Here is a 15,706-nt window from a genome sequence, read left to right as displayed (position 1 = left end):
CGCTGCCAGATCCACTCCCAGATATCTAAAACACTTCACTTCCTCCAGTTTTTCTCCATTCAAACTCACCTCCCAATTGACTTGACCCTCAACCCTACTGTACCTAATAACCTTGCTCTTATTCACATTTACTCTCAGCTTTCTTCTTCCACACACTTTACCAAACTCAGTCACCAGCTTCTGCAGTTTCTCACATGAATCAGCCACCAGCGCTGTATCATCAGCGAACAACAACTGACTCACTTCCCAAGCTCTCTCATCCCCACCAGACTTCATACTTGCCCCTCTTTCCAAAACTCTTGCATTTACCTCCCTAACAACCCCATCCATAAACAAATTAAACAACCATGGAGACATCACACACCCCTGCCGCAAACCTACATTCACTGAGAACCAATCACTTTCCTCTTTTCCTACACGTACACATGCCTTACATCCTCGATAAAAACTTTTCACTGCTTCTAACAACTTTCCTCCCACACCATATATTCTTAATACCTTCCACAGAGCATCTCTATCAACTCTATCATATGCCTTCTCCAGATCCATAAATGCTACATACAAATCCATTTGCTTTTCTAAGTATTTCTCACATACATTCTTCAAAGCAAACACCTGATCCACACATCCTCTACCACTTCTGAAACCACACTGCTCTTCCCCAAGGTCAAGAGAAAGGTGCAAGAGGTGAAAAAAAGGGCAAATGAGAGTTGGGGTGAGAGAGTATCATTAAATTTTAGAGAGAATAAAAAGATGTTCTGGAAGGAGGTAAATAAAGCGCATAAGACAAGGGAGCAAATGGGAACTTCAGTGAAGGGCGCAAATGGGGAGGTGATAACAAGTAGTGGTGATGTGAGAAGGAGATGGAGTGAGTATTTTGAAGGTTTGTTGAATGTTTTGATGATAGAGTGGCAGATATAGGGTGTTTTGGTCGAGGTGGTGTGCAAAGTGAGAGGGTTAGGGAAAATTATTTGGTAAACAGAGAAGAGGTAGTGAAAGCTTTGCGGAAGATGAAAGCCGGCAAGGCAGCAGGTTTGGATGGTATTGCAGTGGAATTTATTAAAAAAGGGGGTGACTGTATTGTGGACTGGTTGGTAAGGTTATTCAATGTATGTATGACTCATGGTGAGGTGCCTGAGGATTGGCGGAATGCGTGCATAGTGCCATTGTACAAAGGCAAAGGGGATAAGAGTGAGTGCTCAAATTACAGAGGTATAAGTTTGTTGAGTATTCCTGGTAAATTATATGGGAGGGTATTGATTGAGAGGGTGAAGGCATGTACAGAGCATCAGAACTCCTAAATATTAAAACTAATTCACAACTTCCAGTTCTTCACATGTAAATTGATCTTGCATTGTATCCTCCCTTCTCTATCAAACCCTGGTTTTTCAATTTTATTAGCATTCACCTCCAGCATCTTCCTCCTACATGGTTCACTGAACTAGCCCACCATTCTCACTAAGTCTTCCTCTGATTTCGGTGGTCTTAATGAATCTTGACCAATTTATTTCAAGTAAATTCTGTAATGCCTTATTTTTTCTAAACTAGCCATAAACAGGTAGTCAGAACAGATACAATATGTCCATGTACTTGCACTGTAAAGATTAATATCAGAGATAAGTACTTCTAAAGCATAATTTTTGTGCACTTACCTTGGCCGCAACCAACTCCTGCTGATCTTCATTAATGGCTAAGCAGGCACAAGCCACAGAGAATTGAATGATGAAGATGATGAACAAAATGATCATATAGAAGAATAGCATAACCTGCAAAATATACAATTTGTAAGTTAATATCATACACTGATCCATTATATCACTTAACACATCTATTCCATTATATCAATCATTAATACATCTATAATAGCCATTCATTGTTGTTAAGCACTATTAATACAAGATAACTATTTTCTCTGTAGTTCTTTAATGCAAAAAAATCATCACTTTTTTGCAATTCTAAATTTTTCTTTCAAGGGAACAAAATACAAACCACAACTATTTTGCTTCATCTGTATATTAAGCTAAATGAGAAAAGATATACAATAATAATTTCCCTAAAATGTTTTCCTAAATACTTCATCCATCAAGTAAATAACATAAAAGACATACTGTTGCACCTTAAGATCTTAGTGATTCTTACTGAGGATGTTTGTGATCAGGGATTAAGGTAGTTAGTTTTGGAGTGGAATAGGAGTGGAGTGAGTGGTCTTCCATGCCTTTTAAAATAAGCAAATGTACTTTGGTACATAATATTTACATTTGCAGATACATTTGGTAATCTGTCCTATTGGGAAAACTTAGTGTTGTTCTATGAATTTCTACCACAATTCTTTGATGTCAATATTGCAAAACACTACTGTGTGAACCATTTTGCTGCAGGGGTTTTCTGTAATCACTTTTCCTTCCTGTGAGAAGCTGAGCCATGCATGAATTCCTGCCCATGGGGTTGCCCTGGTCCCGGACTAATTAACAGCACAGCAGACTGCATGAGCCAAGTGAACCCCTACCCACTCACCATAATTGGGGGGGTCTTCATCTTGAAGTTGTTACCAACAATCTTAACCATGTGGGAAAACACTACAAAAAGAAAACTACCTTCCCCCACAATCAAACTAAGGTAGCTCCTTGTCTACTGAAATTCCAGTTAAGATCAATTAGAAACTTAGAAAATGAAGGCTTAAATGATATCTGATTGCTGATGACACAATCCCAGGACTTAAATCACTGTCAATGTTATAGTCCATAATTCTGTTCATTCTCCCTTAAAGAAGCATATACACTTAGCTTTTAAGAGAACACAAAAACAACCAAGAATCAAGAAAAAAAAGAAGAGGAGAGAAAGTGTCAGCACATATTCAAAAGAGGAAACAACTTCAGAGTGTAATAACATCAATAAATGTAAAAGTTACATAGATTTTTGCAACTACATACTACACCACAACCTAATCAAGTTATAAAAGTACACTTATCCTTGGCTAGGAGGAATATATAAGAAAAAGAAGGTTGCAGAGTAATATCCACAGACATCAAGAACCTGGAGAATTATGAGGGAAGTTGGTACTGATGACCAATGAATGACGTCATCAATAAGTGGAGGTTGTTGACCTGTATGGTCTAAAGATTAGCCACAACAAAAGATATTGAAGTACATTACTTGGATTACTTTTTCAAAACAATGTGAAGAAAAACTCAATGAATTACAAATAAACAAAACATTAAACTAAAACTAATGATAACTATCTATCTTAAGGTATCATTTAATACAGCAGCATTTTGTAATGTCATCTAAAAAAATAATCTTTGCATTTTACCTGGTGATGCTTGCTTGCTCCTACAAGACCCACTATGGATATCATCAACAGGAATACTCCACAAGCAATAATCCCAGAAACAAGAGAGAGGGAGGAAACAAATGATGCTGCTCTTGCTGCCGCAGCTACACCTATCAAGATGAAGGCCACCACCTGGAAGTACAAAATTACATTGCACACATACTCAATAACATATAAAAGTTTACTATCTTTGTGTTAAATAATAATCCTGAAAATTTACTATCTCTTAAACAGATGTACTACTAAATCCCAGTTATGTGGACCCTCTTCATCTGTATCTCTCCTTAGAAGAATTTTTTTTTTTTAGATATATCACAGTCAACTGTCATACACTCCATTCAACTGAAGAACATTCACTTGTATTTCAATAGTAATTATCAGTATCATAATACTCCTCCCAATAATATAATATACTTAACAACTTAACAAAAGATGACTTTTCACTTGCAGTGTAACTTTACATAGCATATTACTTTTCCAAAGATACAGAGAAGGAGACCAAGTGAGGATTTTCCCTCTAAGGCTCAGTCCTTTGTTCTTACTGCTACCTTGCTAATGCGGGAAATGGCATATATCTTTTCTTTTCTTTCATACTATTCGCCATTTCCCGCATCAGCGAGGTAGCTTTAAGAACAGAGGACTGGGCCTTTGAGGGAATATCCTCACCTGGCCCCCTTCTCTGTTCCTTCTTTTGGAAAATTAAAAAAAAAAACGAGAGGGGAGGATTTCCAGCCCCATGCTCCCTCCCCTTTTAGTCACCTTCTACGACACGCAGGGAATACGTGGGATGTATTCTTTCTCCCCTATCCCCAGGGATATACATATATACATATATATACACATACACATACTTGCTCACTTTCATCCACTCCCAGCGCCACTCAGCCCCACAGGAAACAGCATCACTACCCCCTGCATCAATGAGGTGGTGCCAGGGAAACAGACGAGAAAAGGCCACATCCTTTCACATTCGGTCTCTAGCTGTCACATGCAATGAACCAAAACCACTGCTCCCTATCTTTATCCAGGACCCACAGACCTTTCCAAGGTTTTCCCAGACATTTCCCATGCCCTGGTTCAGTCCACTGACAGCACATTTCCCTTTGACAGAAATCTACAATCAATGAAAAATTACTTTTGATCTTGTTAAATTCTATTCTTTACCAGCAACTGGAAATATTTCCAAGCTGACTCATTATATCACAAAATTTTCATATTCAAGGCAACTAGAAAACTTCCAACTATCAGATGTCCTAAAAGCCTCTCTCATTTGAAAGATGGGAGCTGGAAATGATCTCTCTCTCTCTCTCTCTTCCACCCGTGCTGTAACATCAGCAAACAATAACCAACTCATTTTCCAAGTACTTTCATCTCCTACAGTCTGCATACCCACCCCTCTCTCCAGAGATCTTGCATTTAGCTCCATCAATACCCCTTCCATAAACAAATTAAATAGCCAAGGTGACATCACACACCCCTACTGCAGACCAACCTTCACCTGTAACTATTCAATATCCTCTCTTCCTACTCATACATCTGTCTTACATCCTTGATACAAAAAACTTCTAGCAGCTTTCTTTCCAAACTATATATTCTTAAGACCTTCCATAAGGCATTTGTATCAACCCTATCATGTGCTTTCTCCACATCTATAAATACCTCACACAAATCCATCCATTTTCCTAAGTATTGCTCACATACATTTATCACGGCAAATACCTAATCCATATATCCTAAACCACTTCTGAAACAACCCTGGTCCTCCTCAACTTGATGCTGTGTACATACCTTCACTCTCTCACTCACTACCCTCCCATAAAACTTCCAAGGTACACTCTGCACACCTTTATCCCCTTGCCCTTACACAATGGCACTAAACATACATTCCATCACTCTTCAGGAACCTCATCATGCTCTAGTAGATATAGTGAAAATTGTAACCAACCAATCAATGCAAGTCACCACCTTTCTTTATACAATGAACAGCAAAACCATCTAATCCAGCAGGCATGCCACATTCACCACCTCTTCTCTCCACCAAACCACTCGCCATGACTCTCTCACCTAAGATACCACTCTGACCCAGGGCTGGAGCGATTGCTCTTTAAAAATTACATTACTGTTGCAAATACTTTTCATTTTTTAAATTACAACTATAATTACAAATACATTTGGGAATAGCAATTCCAATTACCACAAAACAAAATCAATTATGATTACAATTTCCCAAATTTCGAAGAGTAATTTTATTGAAAAACACAAATTTTGCATTGTAAGGTTATCCTTTATTTACGAACAAGTGTCACACACTATTTTGAAAACAAAATTAAAGATTTCATTTAAGTAGAAGTTGCAGATGGTAACTAAAAAGCTGATAGTTTTCCAAACAATTCACTATTGCACTTTATCAACTACATTGAACAGAAAGAAGTGACACCAAGTTGAGCTCTGTAAGTAGTGGAAAAATTTCTGGCAATGGTGAAAACTCTGATGGAGTAGATGTAGCAGTGCACCCAATCACCTCCTGCAAGGTTCTTCAGTGGATGCAGAGTTTGGGACACTTCTTTCCACTATAGCATTGGATCACTTGAAAATGACAGTTCCCTCTTCTACTTATTGTTTCAAAAAAAGACTCACTGACACTATACTTCCCACTGATCCCAACTGATTTTGGAATTTCGTTGAACATTTTGGTATAATGGAGAAAAAGTCTGAGTCTTTTCGATTCAGGTAATCCTGTTAGATCATCCTTGTTACTTTCTTTATCCATTGTTAATGTTGAACCCTCCTGAACTACCTCCAGTTCTTCAAGCATTTCCTCGACATATACCAGCACTTGATCCTTCTCCTCTTATAATGGAAGCCAGTCCAGTTTGAACCTGGGATCCAAAAAAGTTGCTACTTGAACATCTCTCATTTCCATGTATGAATCCAATCTTTTCTTCACAAAGTCCAATAGGACTTTAGCCAGTTGTTCACAGTACTGTTAGGATTATGAATTATATTCTCCAGTTAGTGTTTTTTGCCCCTGAATCACTGGTCCAATAGCACATGTAGTCACATTCTTCTACCCCTCCACAACTTCCATGCCCTTATGAAAAGGTTAGAGGACAATCACAAGCTTCTTTAAGGCAGAAATCTCCACTGGCATGATTTTCTTACTCCTCTGCTCTCTCAGAGACAGATCAATTGCATTATTCACCTCTGCAGGGTTCTTGAATATAGACCATCATTTTTTCAATGTGAATTCTATCTTGTCACATTTTGCAATTGTAGAACAATCCCTTTAGATCGAAGGTATGGAGCATGATTTCTTAATTGGGTAGATCACCGATACAATTTTCTGAAGTCTTAATGAGAGAAGTAAAGTTTTGACATTTGGGCGAGTAAACCCATCCTTCACACACAGTTGCTGAGTATGTGCAAAACATCCCATTCTTTGAGGAAGGAATGTCAGAACATCTTCCAAGCAAAGATCCTCTTCGATGATGTTGGGGTCAAATGAATTTCCAGTCTCTTCTTCCTCATCCGTATAGAAACTTGTGAAGGAAATGTCAAGTGCTTCCAGCACTGAATATGCATTATCTGCAACAACTTTCCTTATTTACCCTTGAATACTGAACCAATTGACAATTTCCTCATAGGCAGATGCAATGTTAAATGCTGTGAGTCGGCCTTCAAAGATATTGCAACCAAGGAGACCAGGCTTCAGTTCCCAGTCTCTGTTAACATAATGACCTGTAACACCAAGAAAGGAGGTCGTCTGTTGATTTGTCCAAAGGTCAAGTATTAAGTAAATTTTTCTACAATCCTTCAACTCTATACTTAAAGTATTTTCCATTTTACTAATGTACTGTGGGAGATGTACATTTCAGATGGTAGTTCGAGCAAGAAAACAAACTGGCTCAGCTTGTTGTTCAATATCACACACACACAAAAAACCTAATAATTTTCACCCGTCTCCACAAGATACTGATCAGTCAGTCATCCCACCAGATGCCCCTCTCAGCTCATTTACAACCAAAAGTCTCTTATAAACGCCTATCATTAATTTGTAATCAAATAATGCCTGCTAACCATCTTTCCTGCTCATATATATAAACTTGTTTAAGTCCCTCTTTTTAAACCAGGTATTTCCAATCGCCAGTCCTTTTTCAGCACACATCCCCATAAACTTCACCATTTCCATTCACAATACTAAATACCCCATGCTCCCCAAATATACTCTTAGCTACCACATCATTCACCTTTGCATTTAAATCACCCATCACTAATAACTAGTTTCTTGCACCAAAACTGCAGACACAGTAAAACCTGCACCCGAAACACTTGCATCTCATAATCTTTCTTCTCGTGGCCAGGTGCATAAGCCCGTAATAATCACCATCTCGCTATCTACTTTCATTTTTACCCACATCAGTCAAGAATTCACTTCCTTACACTCTTTTACACACTCCCACAACTGCTTCAGGAGTAATGCAACTCCTTCAGGAGTAATGCCACTCCTTTAGCTCTTTGAAATGAAAGGCTCTTAGTAGGAGTTAAACTGTTTTATGTTTGTGTTAAACAGTTATATAGCATGTGTATTAAGGGTAATGTATTTCAGCATAAAGGTGGGAGGAGATCTACATAGTAATGATCAAAGACGCCAGCTTTGTCTGTGAGGACACTTTAATATAGTTCGAGCGAGCGAGCGAGAGGTGATAGTAACTTCGCAACACAGCCCACCTTCCCTACGCATCATTACTAACATCAATTATTTCATATTTGTGGTAAACGATGATGATATAGAATACTGAGCACAACAGCGTACGTAAAATGAGGAGCCACACAGAAATCCATTACCAATGAGTGGTGGTATTTTGGTCAATAATTTTTCAAAATCATCGTTCCTATGAACTGGGTAATCAGTGGCTTCTGAATTAGTGAAGGAACAATGTAACGTAAGCTCATTCATGTTGTAGTACAGATGTTTACTTAAGGAACTAAAAATTTAAAATTTCTTTTTATACATGCATGTATTACATTTACAGTAAAATACCATCTCATAAGTGCCGTTGCAAAGAAAAATTATACATTTATATTTTCCTCAAAATGGTGTGAACGGGTGTAAAACTCTCCCTGTAAAAGACACTCACGAAAAATAGTAATCCCTTTACCTCATCTCATGGAATTATAACTTGAATTCTTTTCCATTACTACTGCATATGTAATTATATTTCACATGATATTTTCGCTTTAATGCAAATGCAACCAAAGAAATATATTTTCTAAAGGAAACCTCTAATGCGTAATGAACGAACTTACATAAAACTAGTTTCCCAAGATATGCAATTCACTACATAAATTGCTAAAAAAGAAAAAAAAATGACCTTTCATGTCAAATAAAAATAATAACAGGTCAAGTAGTTCCTGAGGGAGGCGGCCCGCTGACCCAGCCTCTGCTTCGCCCAGCTCGCCTCACTTGGTCGGAGACTCGCACTTAGCTTGACATTGTGCGGACATTTGAACCGATGAAAGTTTTCTTTTATTCTTTTAGTGTGTGTGTATGTGTGCCCGTGCCATGGTGCCTGAAACAAATGAATAACCTAAGAGTTGTCGACATAAGTTACAGTCGCATTTGGATTGTAGTAAAACTACCTGTGAATGTGAAAACTACCCGAGATTTGGGGAGAAAATGTGTTGTTAAAGATAAGTCAGTGACACGTTTGCAGTCCACCTTTTATTGTGTGAAGTGCTTAGAAAAGTTGACATATATTTGCCCAGCAGAAATATCCTACAAGTGCAGCTTTGCCAGTGTTCGAAACAGAGAAATGAATGTTTCTGTATAAAGTGCAGATGACAGGCCTGCTGATCTGCCGAGCTCTGGAGATCAACACCTGGTAAGTGACCATTTATGACTATTCGTTAATGTAGCTCTGATAAAGTATCTCTTCATCTGTCATTTTACTGTAAAGCAATCTGGTACGTGTACTTGTGCAAGACATAGGAAGATGTTAGAGGCGTGGAAGACTAGGCGGTGGTCTCAAGCTGGAAATTTTTGTTGTGGAATGGGTTTTCCATTAGATGATAGACTTGGAAATATGCACTTGACCATAAAATCATGTCAGGAGTGAGTTTTTCTCTCTACTGGAATATTTGCGTATAGCCAGAAATCATTCAATTAGCAGTAGGTCGTTGACACACGTGGTGGGCATGTCTGAAATTACCAATAGTCATTTGACCTACTTTTGTGGGTATCAGTTGGCACAGTGAATTTTCAAGGGCTTTGATGTGTGCTTGAATTGTAATCGTTGTTGTCACGGTAGAGAGTGATTTAAAAGTGTGTTTTTTTTTCCTTTCTCACTAAGATGGATCTTTTAGCATTAACCATTAAGGGTAGACTCATGAGTTAGAGGGACAAGGCAGGGTGAGCTAATACAGCCAGTAAATATGTAATGTAAAATACCAGTCAGTGTAAGGATGAAATACAACATTATCAAAATGAGTATTACACTTAATTGTACAATAATAAATGTGGTTCAGAAGGTAAACTAAGTTCAAGTGTCTAAAGAGATGCAGGAATCTGACTGGCTCTCATTAGCATAAATAATTCAGTCAAATCGTAGATGTCACCCAGTGTTTTTGTTAAACTCTGATTCAGTCTAATTCAAAATTTATGACGCATGGCAGCATTCTGTGTAATGCATGCGATAAAAAAAAAGATTCAGTCTAGACCTTACAGGTAAGTTTTCTTTTAGTTTTACAGGTTCATTTTGTATAATAACTTGCAAGCCAAGTAAAGCTTTATAGAATTCAATTAAGGTCCAGGTGAATGTTTAATGTCAGCCATTGGAAAGAGAGTCACATTTCTGATGTTTTGCACACTGTAGTAGCAATATAAAATGATGTTAAAACACCATAATCATCCCTACTGTTTGAGTTTTGCTTAACAGACTTTGACAAAAGTGGCAGCAATGGATTTTTTACACTTATCGTACTGTAATGTCAAAATGGAGGTTATTTTACTAATCATATACATAGATTTTCAGTCCTACTGTACTCTAATATTACTTCAGTTCTTTTATACTGCTTGTCTGACATATCCAAAGCATTCATGAAGATTTTATTATTCTAAGAAAGGGTAAAAGTTCAAAGAAGCTTATGCAGAAGTATTTATTATTATGGTTAGGTTAAGTAACCTTACATTAGGTTGTATTGATTTTTTCCATCAGTCTCATAAAGTGGGAAGCATTTTGTTCATCAGTGTATGGGTAAAATTATTAGCCCTTACCTAACCAAGAAAAATCATGCAAGTAATCCTCCAATCTGTTTACCTGTTAATTCAGAGGAACACCCAAACCACACAGTGATTGTATGTAATCATGAAGCCATAGCAATTACAGATTTTTTTTAATGAAAATAGTACTGTAAATGTAAATGTTGACATCTGGGAGATATTCGGCAAGGTTTTCACAAGTTCTTCTGAATTTTAGATATTTCAGGTATTGGTAATTTTACATCCCCCACCAACCCGCACACACATACACATGCACACTCCATGACCTTCATGGCTTTCCCCACTTTTTTTCACAGTATAAGAAATTACTATCTGCTGGGCGTATTCTCCAAAAGTAACAATCTGAAACTTTATGAATATGATTTCACATCCTTAATCGCCATGCCCATGTAGTAAGTAATTACCTAATGTATATTTTGTAATTGTTATCCAATAGAGGACTGACCGTTTCTCTCTTGCAATGGTTACAGTTTCATTTCACCTCATAAAACTTTGAAATACGAGTTATTTTGTTGTAAATTGATAATGTAGTGGAGCGACGACTGTAGAAGTGCAGTGGTAAAGCATAACTTGAATTTTTTTTAATCTTAGAATAATTAATCAATGGGTGGGAGGGCTAGGAAGAGCAGGGATGATGTGGGGTTAAAAAGTAATAAAGTTGCATATATAGGAGAAACCAACAGAACCAAAATGATCTCAACTCCCCTGAGCAACTGATAGATATCATATTTTAGGTAATGTTTGAAAAATATACAATCTGTGGTACCTTGTTCTTTTCTAGGTTTTGTTTGCTTCATCATTATGTCCCAGCAAACAAAACATTGCCAGTGCATAATATTCATCAACATGTGTGACAGCAAATGAAAATGTTGGTATGTTTTGAATATAAATATAAGCACTTTTATATATCAACTTCCAAGAGAAGGAAGTTGATGTTTTCATAAATTTTGCCATTATTGAGAAGCATTTCAGCTCTAGCCTTTTACCCACCATAACCTAATGGTTTCTCTGATCTTGATAACCCTCTTAGCTAATCTACTTAGTTATCAGAATAGAGAAAAAAGATTAAAATAACACTATGCCAGTCTTATTATATTTTCCACTCCATACACTACTGCTACCATTCATATGGTCTCATTTTAGGATGTAGTAGCTGGGGGGTTATTTCCTGAATGAGTTCCAAGTACACTCAAGCCGTAATGAACACATTAGCTCTGCATTGAGGGATAGGTCATATCCATAATCCATATCACATAATTCCATATTGTTCAGTAATTCATAATGCTCTGATCAAGCTCCAGACTTGTCACTGAATTGTAATTTTTACTTCACTGGCATTGAAGAATACAGTCATTAGCCAGGTAGCCTAGCCATGTTAGACCTAACTTTAAATGTCCAATTAAGACCCCAGGTATTTAAGGTTTTTCTAAACAGTTAAGATTCAGTACACATCATTTTATTAAATGTAAACAGATGAGTAGGTAACTTTTTTTTTTGATAGTGAAAACTACACAATAATATCATTTGTATAATTTGACCATAATTGTTCATATTAAAGGGACTCTCAGTTGTGAGTGGAAATTACATGAGGTATTTGTAGATAATCTTAATCTCAGCTGCAGGGGGAAATTAGGTGATATTTTTGTAGATTCTCTTGATTTGTAGAAGTGTTTCACTCGCATTTTCCCCAGTCTTCATAGTCCTTCCCAAAGCTGATTTAAGTAGTATTATAGGTTAAAAAGTAATGACACAAAGCATGCTTAACTATTCCAAATACACTTGTATTAGATACTTAGGTATAATGCACATGATATTTTTCTGCATGAGGCTTGATTATTTTAAATTACTTGCAACATCAGCAGTGACGGTCATTGGTGGCTTAATAAGTAGCAATAGCATGCCTTTGTCTTGGTTTACCAGCTACCAGTCACATCATGGTCCCTGGATGTGTCAGTGCTCAAAATGCCACTAAGGGAAGACTACCCTAACTACTTTAACTTTTTAATTTACCTGTTTAGCTTAATGTTTTTATTAGCTAAGAATACAGATTTTTTTTTTATTCTGCAGTGCTATTGGAATGTTTCATAAATACAATTACAGTCGCAAAACATGGTTTTCAGATTAATTTTGAATGACATCAATGTGAAAAGTTTTTTGTTTAGCAAGGAAACTGTGGTCTTAATTAATGTAGAAATAGGTAATATGCTTGTAAAACACTACCAAACCCTACAATAATCTCATGTAGAAGCCAAAATAGTAATAATGTATACCAGTGTTAAATTTGTTTTCTGCCACTTTCTTTTGTGTCATCTATTTGTTGACATCTGGCCTCATTTTGTCAATAAAATACTCAGTCATGTGTGTTACTGCTGTATTTTAACTGGAATACTGAAAATTATGATAAATCTGAACTTGTAAATTTGTTGGCCGAGATTTTCATCAGTTTGGTGGATTTTCTGCAAGTGTTTTACATGATTTTATTCTGATGAACCTCACATTTTCCCTGGTGTACAGTACTCCAATCACCCCAATTTTTTTCGTTCATTGAAATACAATGCCCAAAATCATTTGTCTACAACTGTCATTTTACTTTCTACACACTATCTTAGCACTGCAGAAAAAACTTCCAAAACCAGTAAGACATGTAGAGCTAAATTAATGAATTAAATCCAACTTAACATTTGCCTGTTTTAGTAGCACATCAAAATTAAATTCGGGAAATGACTACTTTTGTTTTAGGTACTTCATATAGTTTGTTATGACAGGGAATACCGGTGGAGGTCCGATTCATCTTATCTTTTGTATTAAATATTAGATGAGGCACCAAACATGAGAATATTATAAATATCATTATTAAAGTACGATTGGCAATAAACTTGTAAATAGTCAACAGACTTATGAAAACCTTCCTAGCTTTACAGAAGGCAAGATTTATCAAGTAACTATACTAGCTGAAATACACTAGTCAAACTAACAACTGCTATACCATGCATATGGCACCAAATTTCAGTGAACAAGCAGCACACAGTTTTAATGATGGCATGTTTATAATAAGACTGTTGTTTCAGCTACCATGGTTTTCGTAAGTTCTGCTGCATATTATACAAGGATTTTACTTACCTTTGGATTCGTATTACCAACATTTCCCCAACATGTATAAACCTTGGTACTGTTACCATATTTATTTTCATTTGGTAAAATATAATTCTCAACTTCATGCTCTGCAACTTTTATTGCATTCCACACACTCTGTACAAGCTCTGAAGAACAAAATCACCGTAATAAGACTTTGTGGTATATAACAATACTAGCACTACTAGTCATGCTCTGCAGAAATTGAGTAATTACATTGAATGATATAGAGCACCTGAAACGTGAGTATAGTGGCCATTTCCCAAAGCTAGTTTCTATGCAAAGCTACAACATACTTTTCATAGCTAAGTAGTTACCACTTAACCTCCCCAGTCTAACCTGTCATATCTCTGAAGATAAGGACATTGTTCTAGCAAGGACATTTCTAGGTTAAAGCAGAGTAGTAGTCTATAGGCAACCATGGATACAAAACCCCTATGGGTCCCTTTTCATGGATTAAAATCCAGTTGGTACTAAATTCTACAAGAGTATACCATCATTACAAAAATTCAGTGTATGTTCTTCCATAGCTTCAATACCAATATGCCCCAACGGTGGACTTTTACCAAGTAAACAGTTTCCTTATAGTTTTAATTAACTTTAAATACCCTCGTATGTTATCATATCTCCTCTCATATTTATATTTTTCATGATTTTATAGGTTTTATTAGGAGTCTCCTGTCCATATTCCCAGGTGTCATCTCAGTACCCTTTTCTTAAACCTGAACGAAGATGTCTTACCTTTAACGTGGTATCAAATAATCATGGATTTCGTAATCTTAGAGAAATGGGACCCCAGAGGTGAACCACCCGTGAACCCCAGGTTTGCTGCCACCTATGACACGACACCGCTTGAACAGCCCTGGTCCTCAGAGAATAAAGAAGCTGTGTGTGCGTTACCAGGGTCAGTAACCTAAGTATAATATCATTCATACTGATAATACGAGAAGCCCAGCATACCAGACATACCCTCAAAGTTTCATGCCACTCAGATTATATATATCATTCTAACCTAGTACGTCTACATGTGACAGGTAGAACGCGGGTACACGCGTCACAGGTAAGGACAGCCTCGTCCAGCCTGTCATGTTTAAACCAATACTTACAACATATAGGATGTTGAGGGCCAGCAAGGAATTTTTTGAGCAAGTAAATCCTCCACACATCTTGAACTCCTCTTTAACTGACGTTTTAGTACGTTTCAAGAGAGAGAGAGAAACCGTATTACACTTCCACGATAAGGAGGTTCAACCTACTGCTTATCGATTGTTGGGGTTGCCAGATTCTCTAGAGACCAGACCCGCTGGTAAACAGGGATAGTGTAGACTCTGGGTGAAATTTTGTTTCACTATTAAAATACGAAATTAGATAAGCTATAGCTGATGTACTTATAACGGTGTGACCAACAAAAATATGTTTGTGTTTTGATTTATGTTTTAGTAGACTATTTATTTGTATCATGCATTAAAAATCTTTAAAATTTCAAAATTAAATTAATGGTATTATGGCCCCAGCTTAGAGTTTCAGAATTATATATATTGTAAGAATGCGTGGCGACTGTATACTGTTCAATAATACATTCATTTAAATTGAATATGTTGTTGTAGTAGATGCAGTAAGCAATATTGCATTATGCACGTTATCAGTAGCCAAAATTCTTGTGCTAATCATGTGATCTTGGAAAACACGTGCCAACTGCAGCTCAAGTGGGACACCATATAGTGTTGGAAAAAAAAATTGAAAATTCTTATCACCGTAACATCGGGTAAAACGGATGAATAACATCATTGGATTGTCCTTACCTAACCTAACCTAATCCAACTTAATGTAAGAAAATCTCTGTTGCGCTTTACGAAACTAAATATTTGGTAATATGACATGAGAATTTCATTAAACGTTAGCTGTGACAAAGCACCTCTTTCTCATTACCGTACTGAAGCAGATCATCTTATTAAATTGTCTGA

The 15,706-nt window shown here is 36.8% G+C and overlaps 1 protein-coding gene across 2 annotated transcripts in view; it reads right to left on the bottom strand.

Annotated features, from left to right (window-relative positions):
- Positions 1–14,981, bottom strand: part of Tsp97E (Tetraspanin 97E) — a 40,914-nt gene extending 25,933 nt beyond the window's left edge. For both annotated transcript variants that reach the window (XM_071693486.1, XM_071693484.1), the window contains exons 1-3: positions 14,849–14,981; positions 3,311–3,463; positions 1,653–1,766 (exon numbers count right to left, since the gene is read on the bottom strand). In XM_071693486.1, coding sequence (XP_071549587.1) covers positions 1,653–1,766; positions 3,311–3,463; positions 14,849–14,908 — 327 coding nt within the window. In that variant the 5' untranslated portion in view covers positions 14,909–14,981. The remainder of the gene's footprint in view (positions 1–1,652; positions 1,767–3,310; positions 3,464–14,848) is intronic.
- Between the last annotated feature and the right edge of the window lie 725 nt (positions 14,982–15,706).

The sequence above is a fragment of the Panulirus ornatus genome, chromosome 55 (genome assembly GCF_036320965.1).
Source record: "Panulirus ornatus isolate Po-2019 chromosome 55, ASM3632096v1, whole genome shotgun sequence".
Taxonomy (NCBI): Eukaryota; Metazoa; Arthropoda; class Malacostraca; order Decapoda; family Palinuridae; genus Panulirus; species Panulirus ornatus.
Note: the sequence above shows the minus strand (reverse complement) of the source record. Positions and strands in the feature narration are given on the sequence as shown.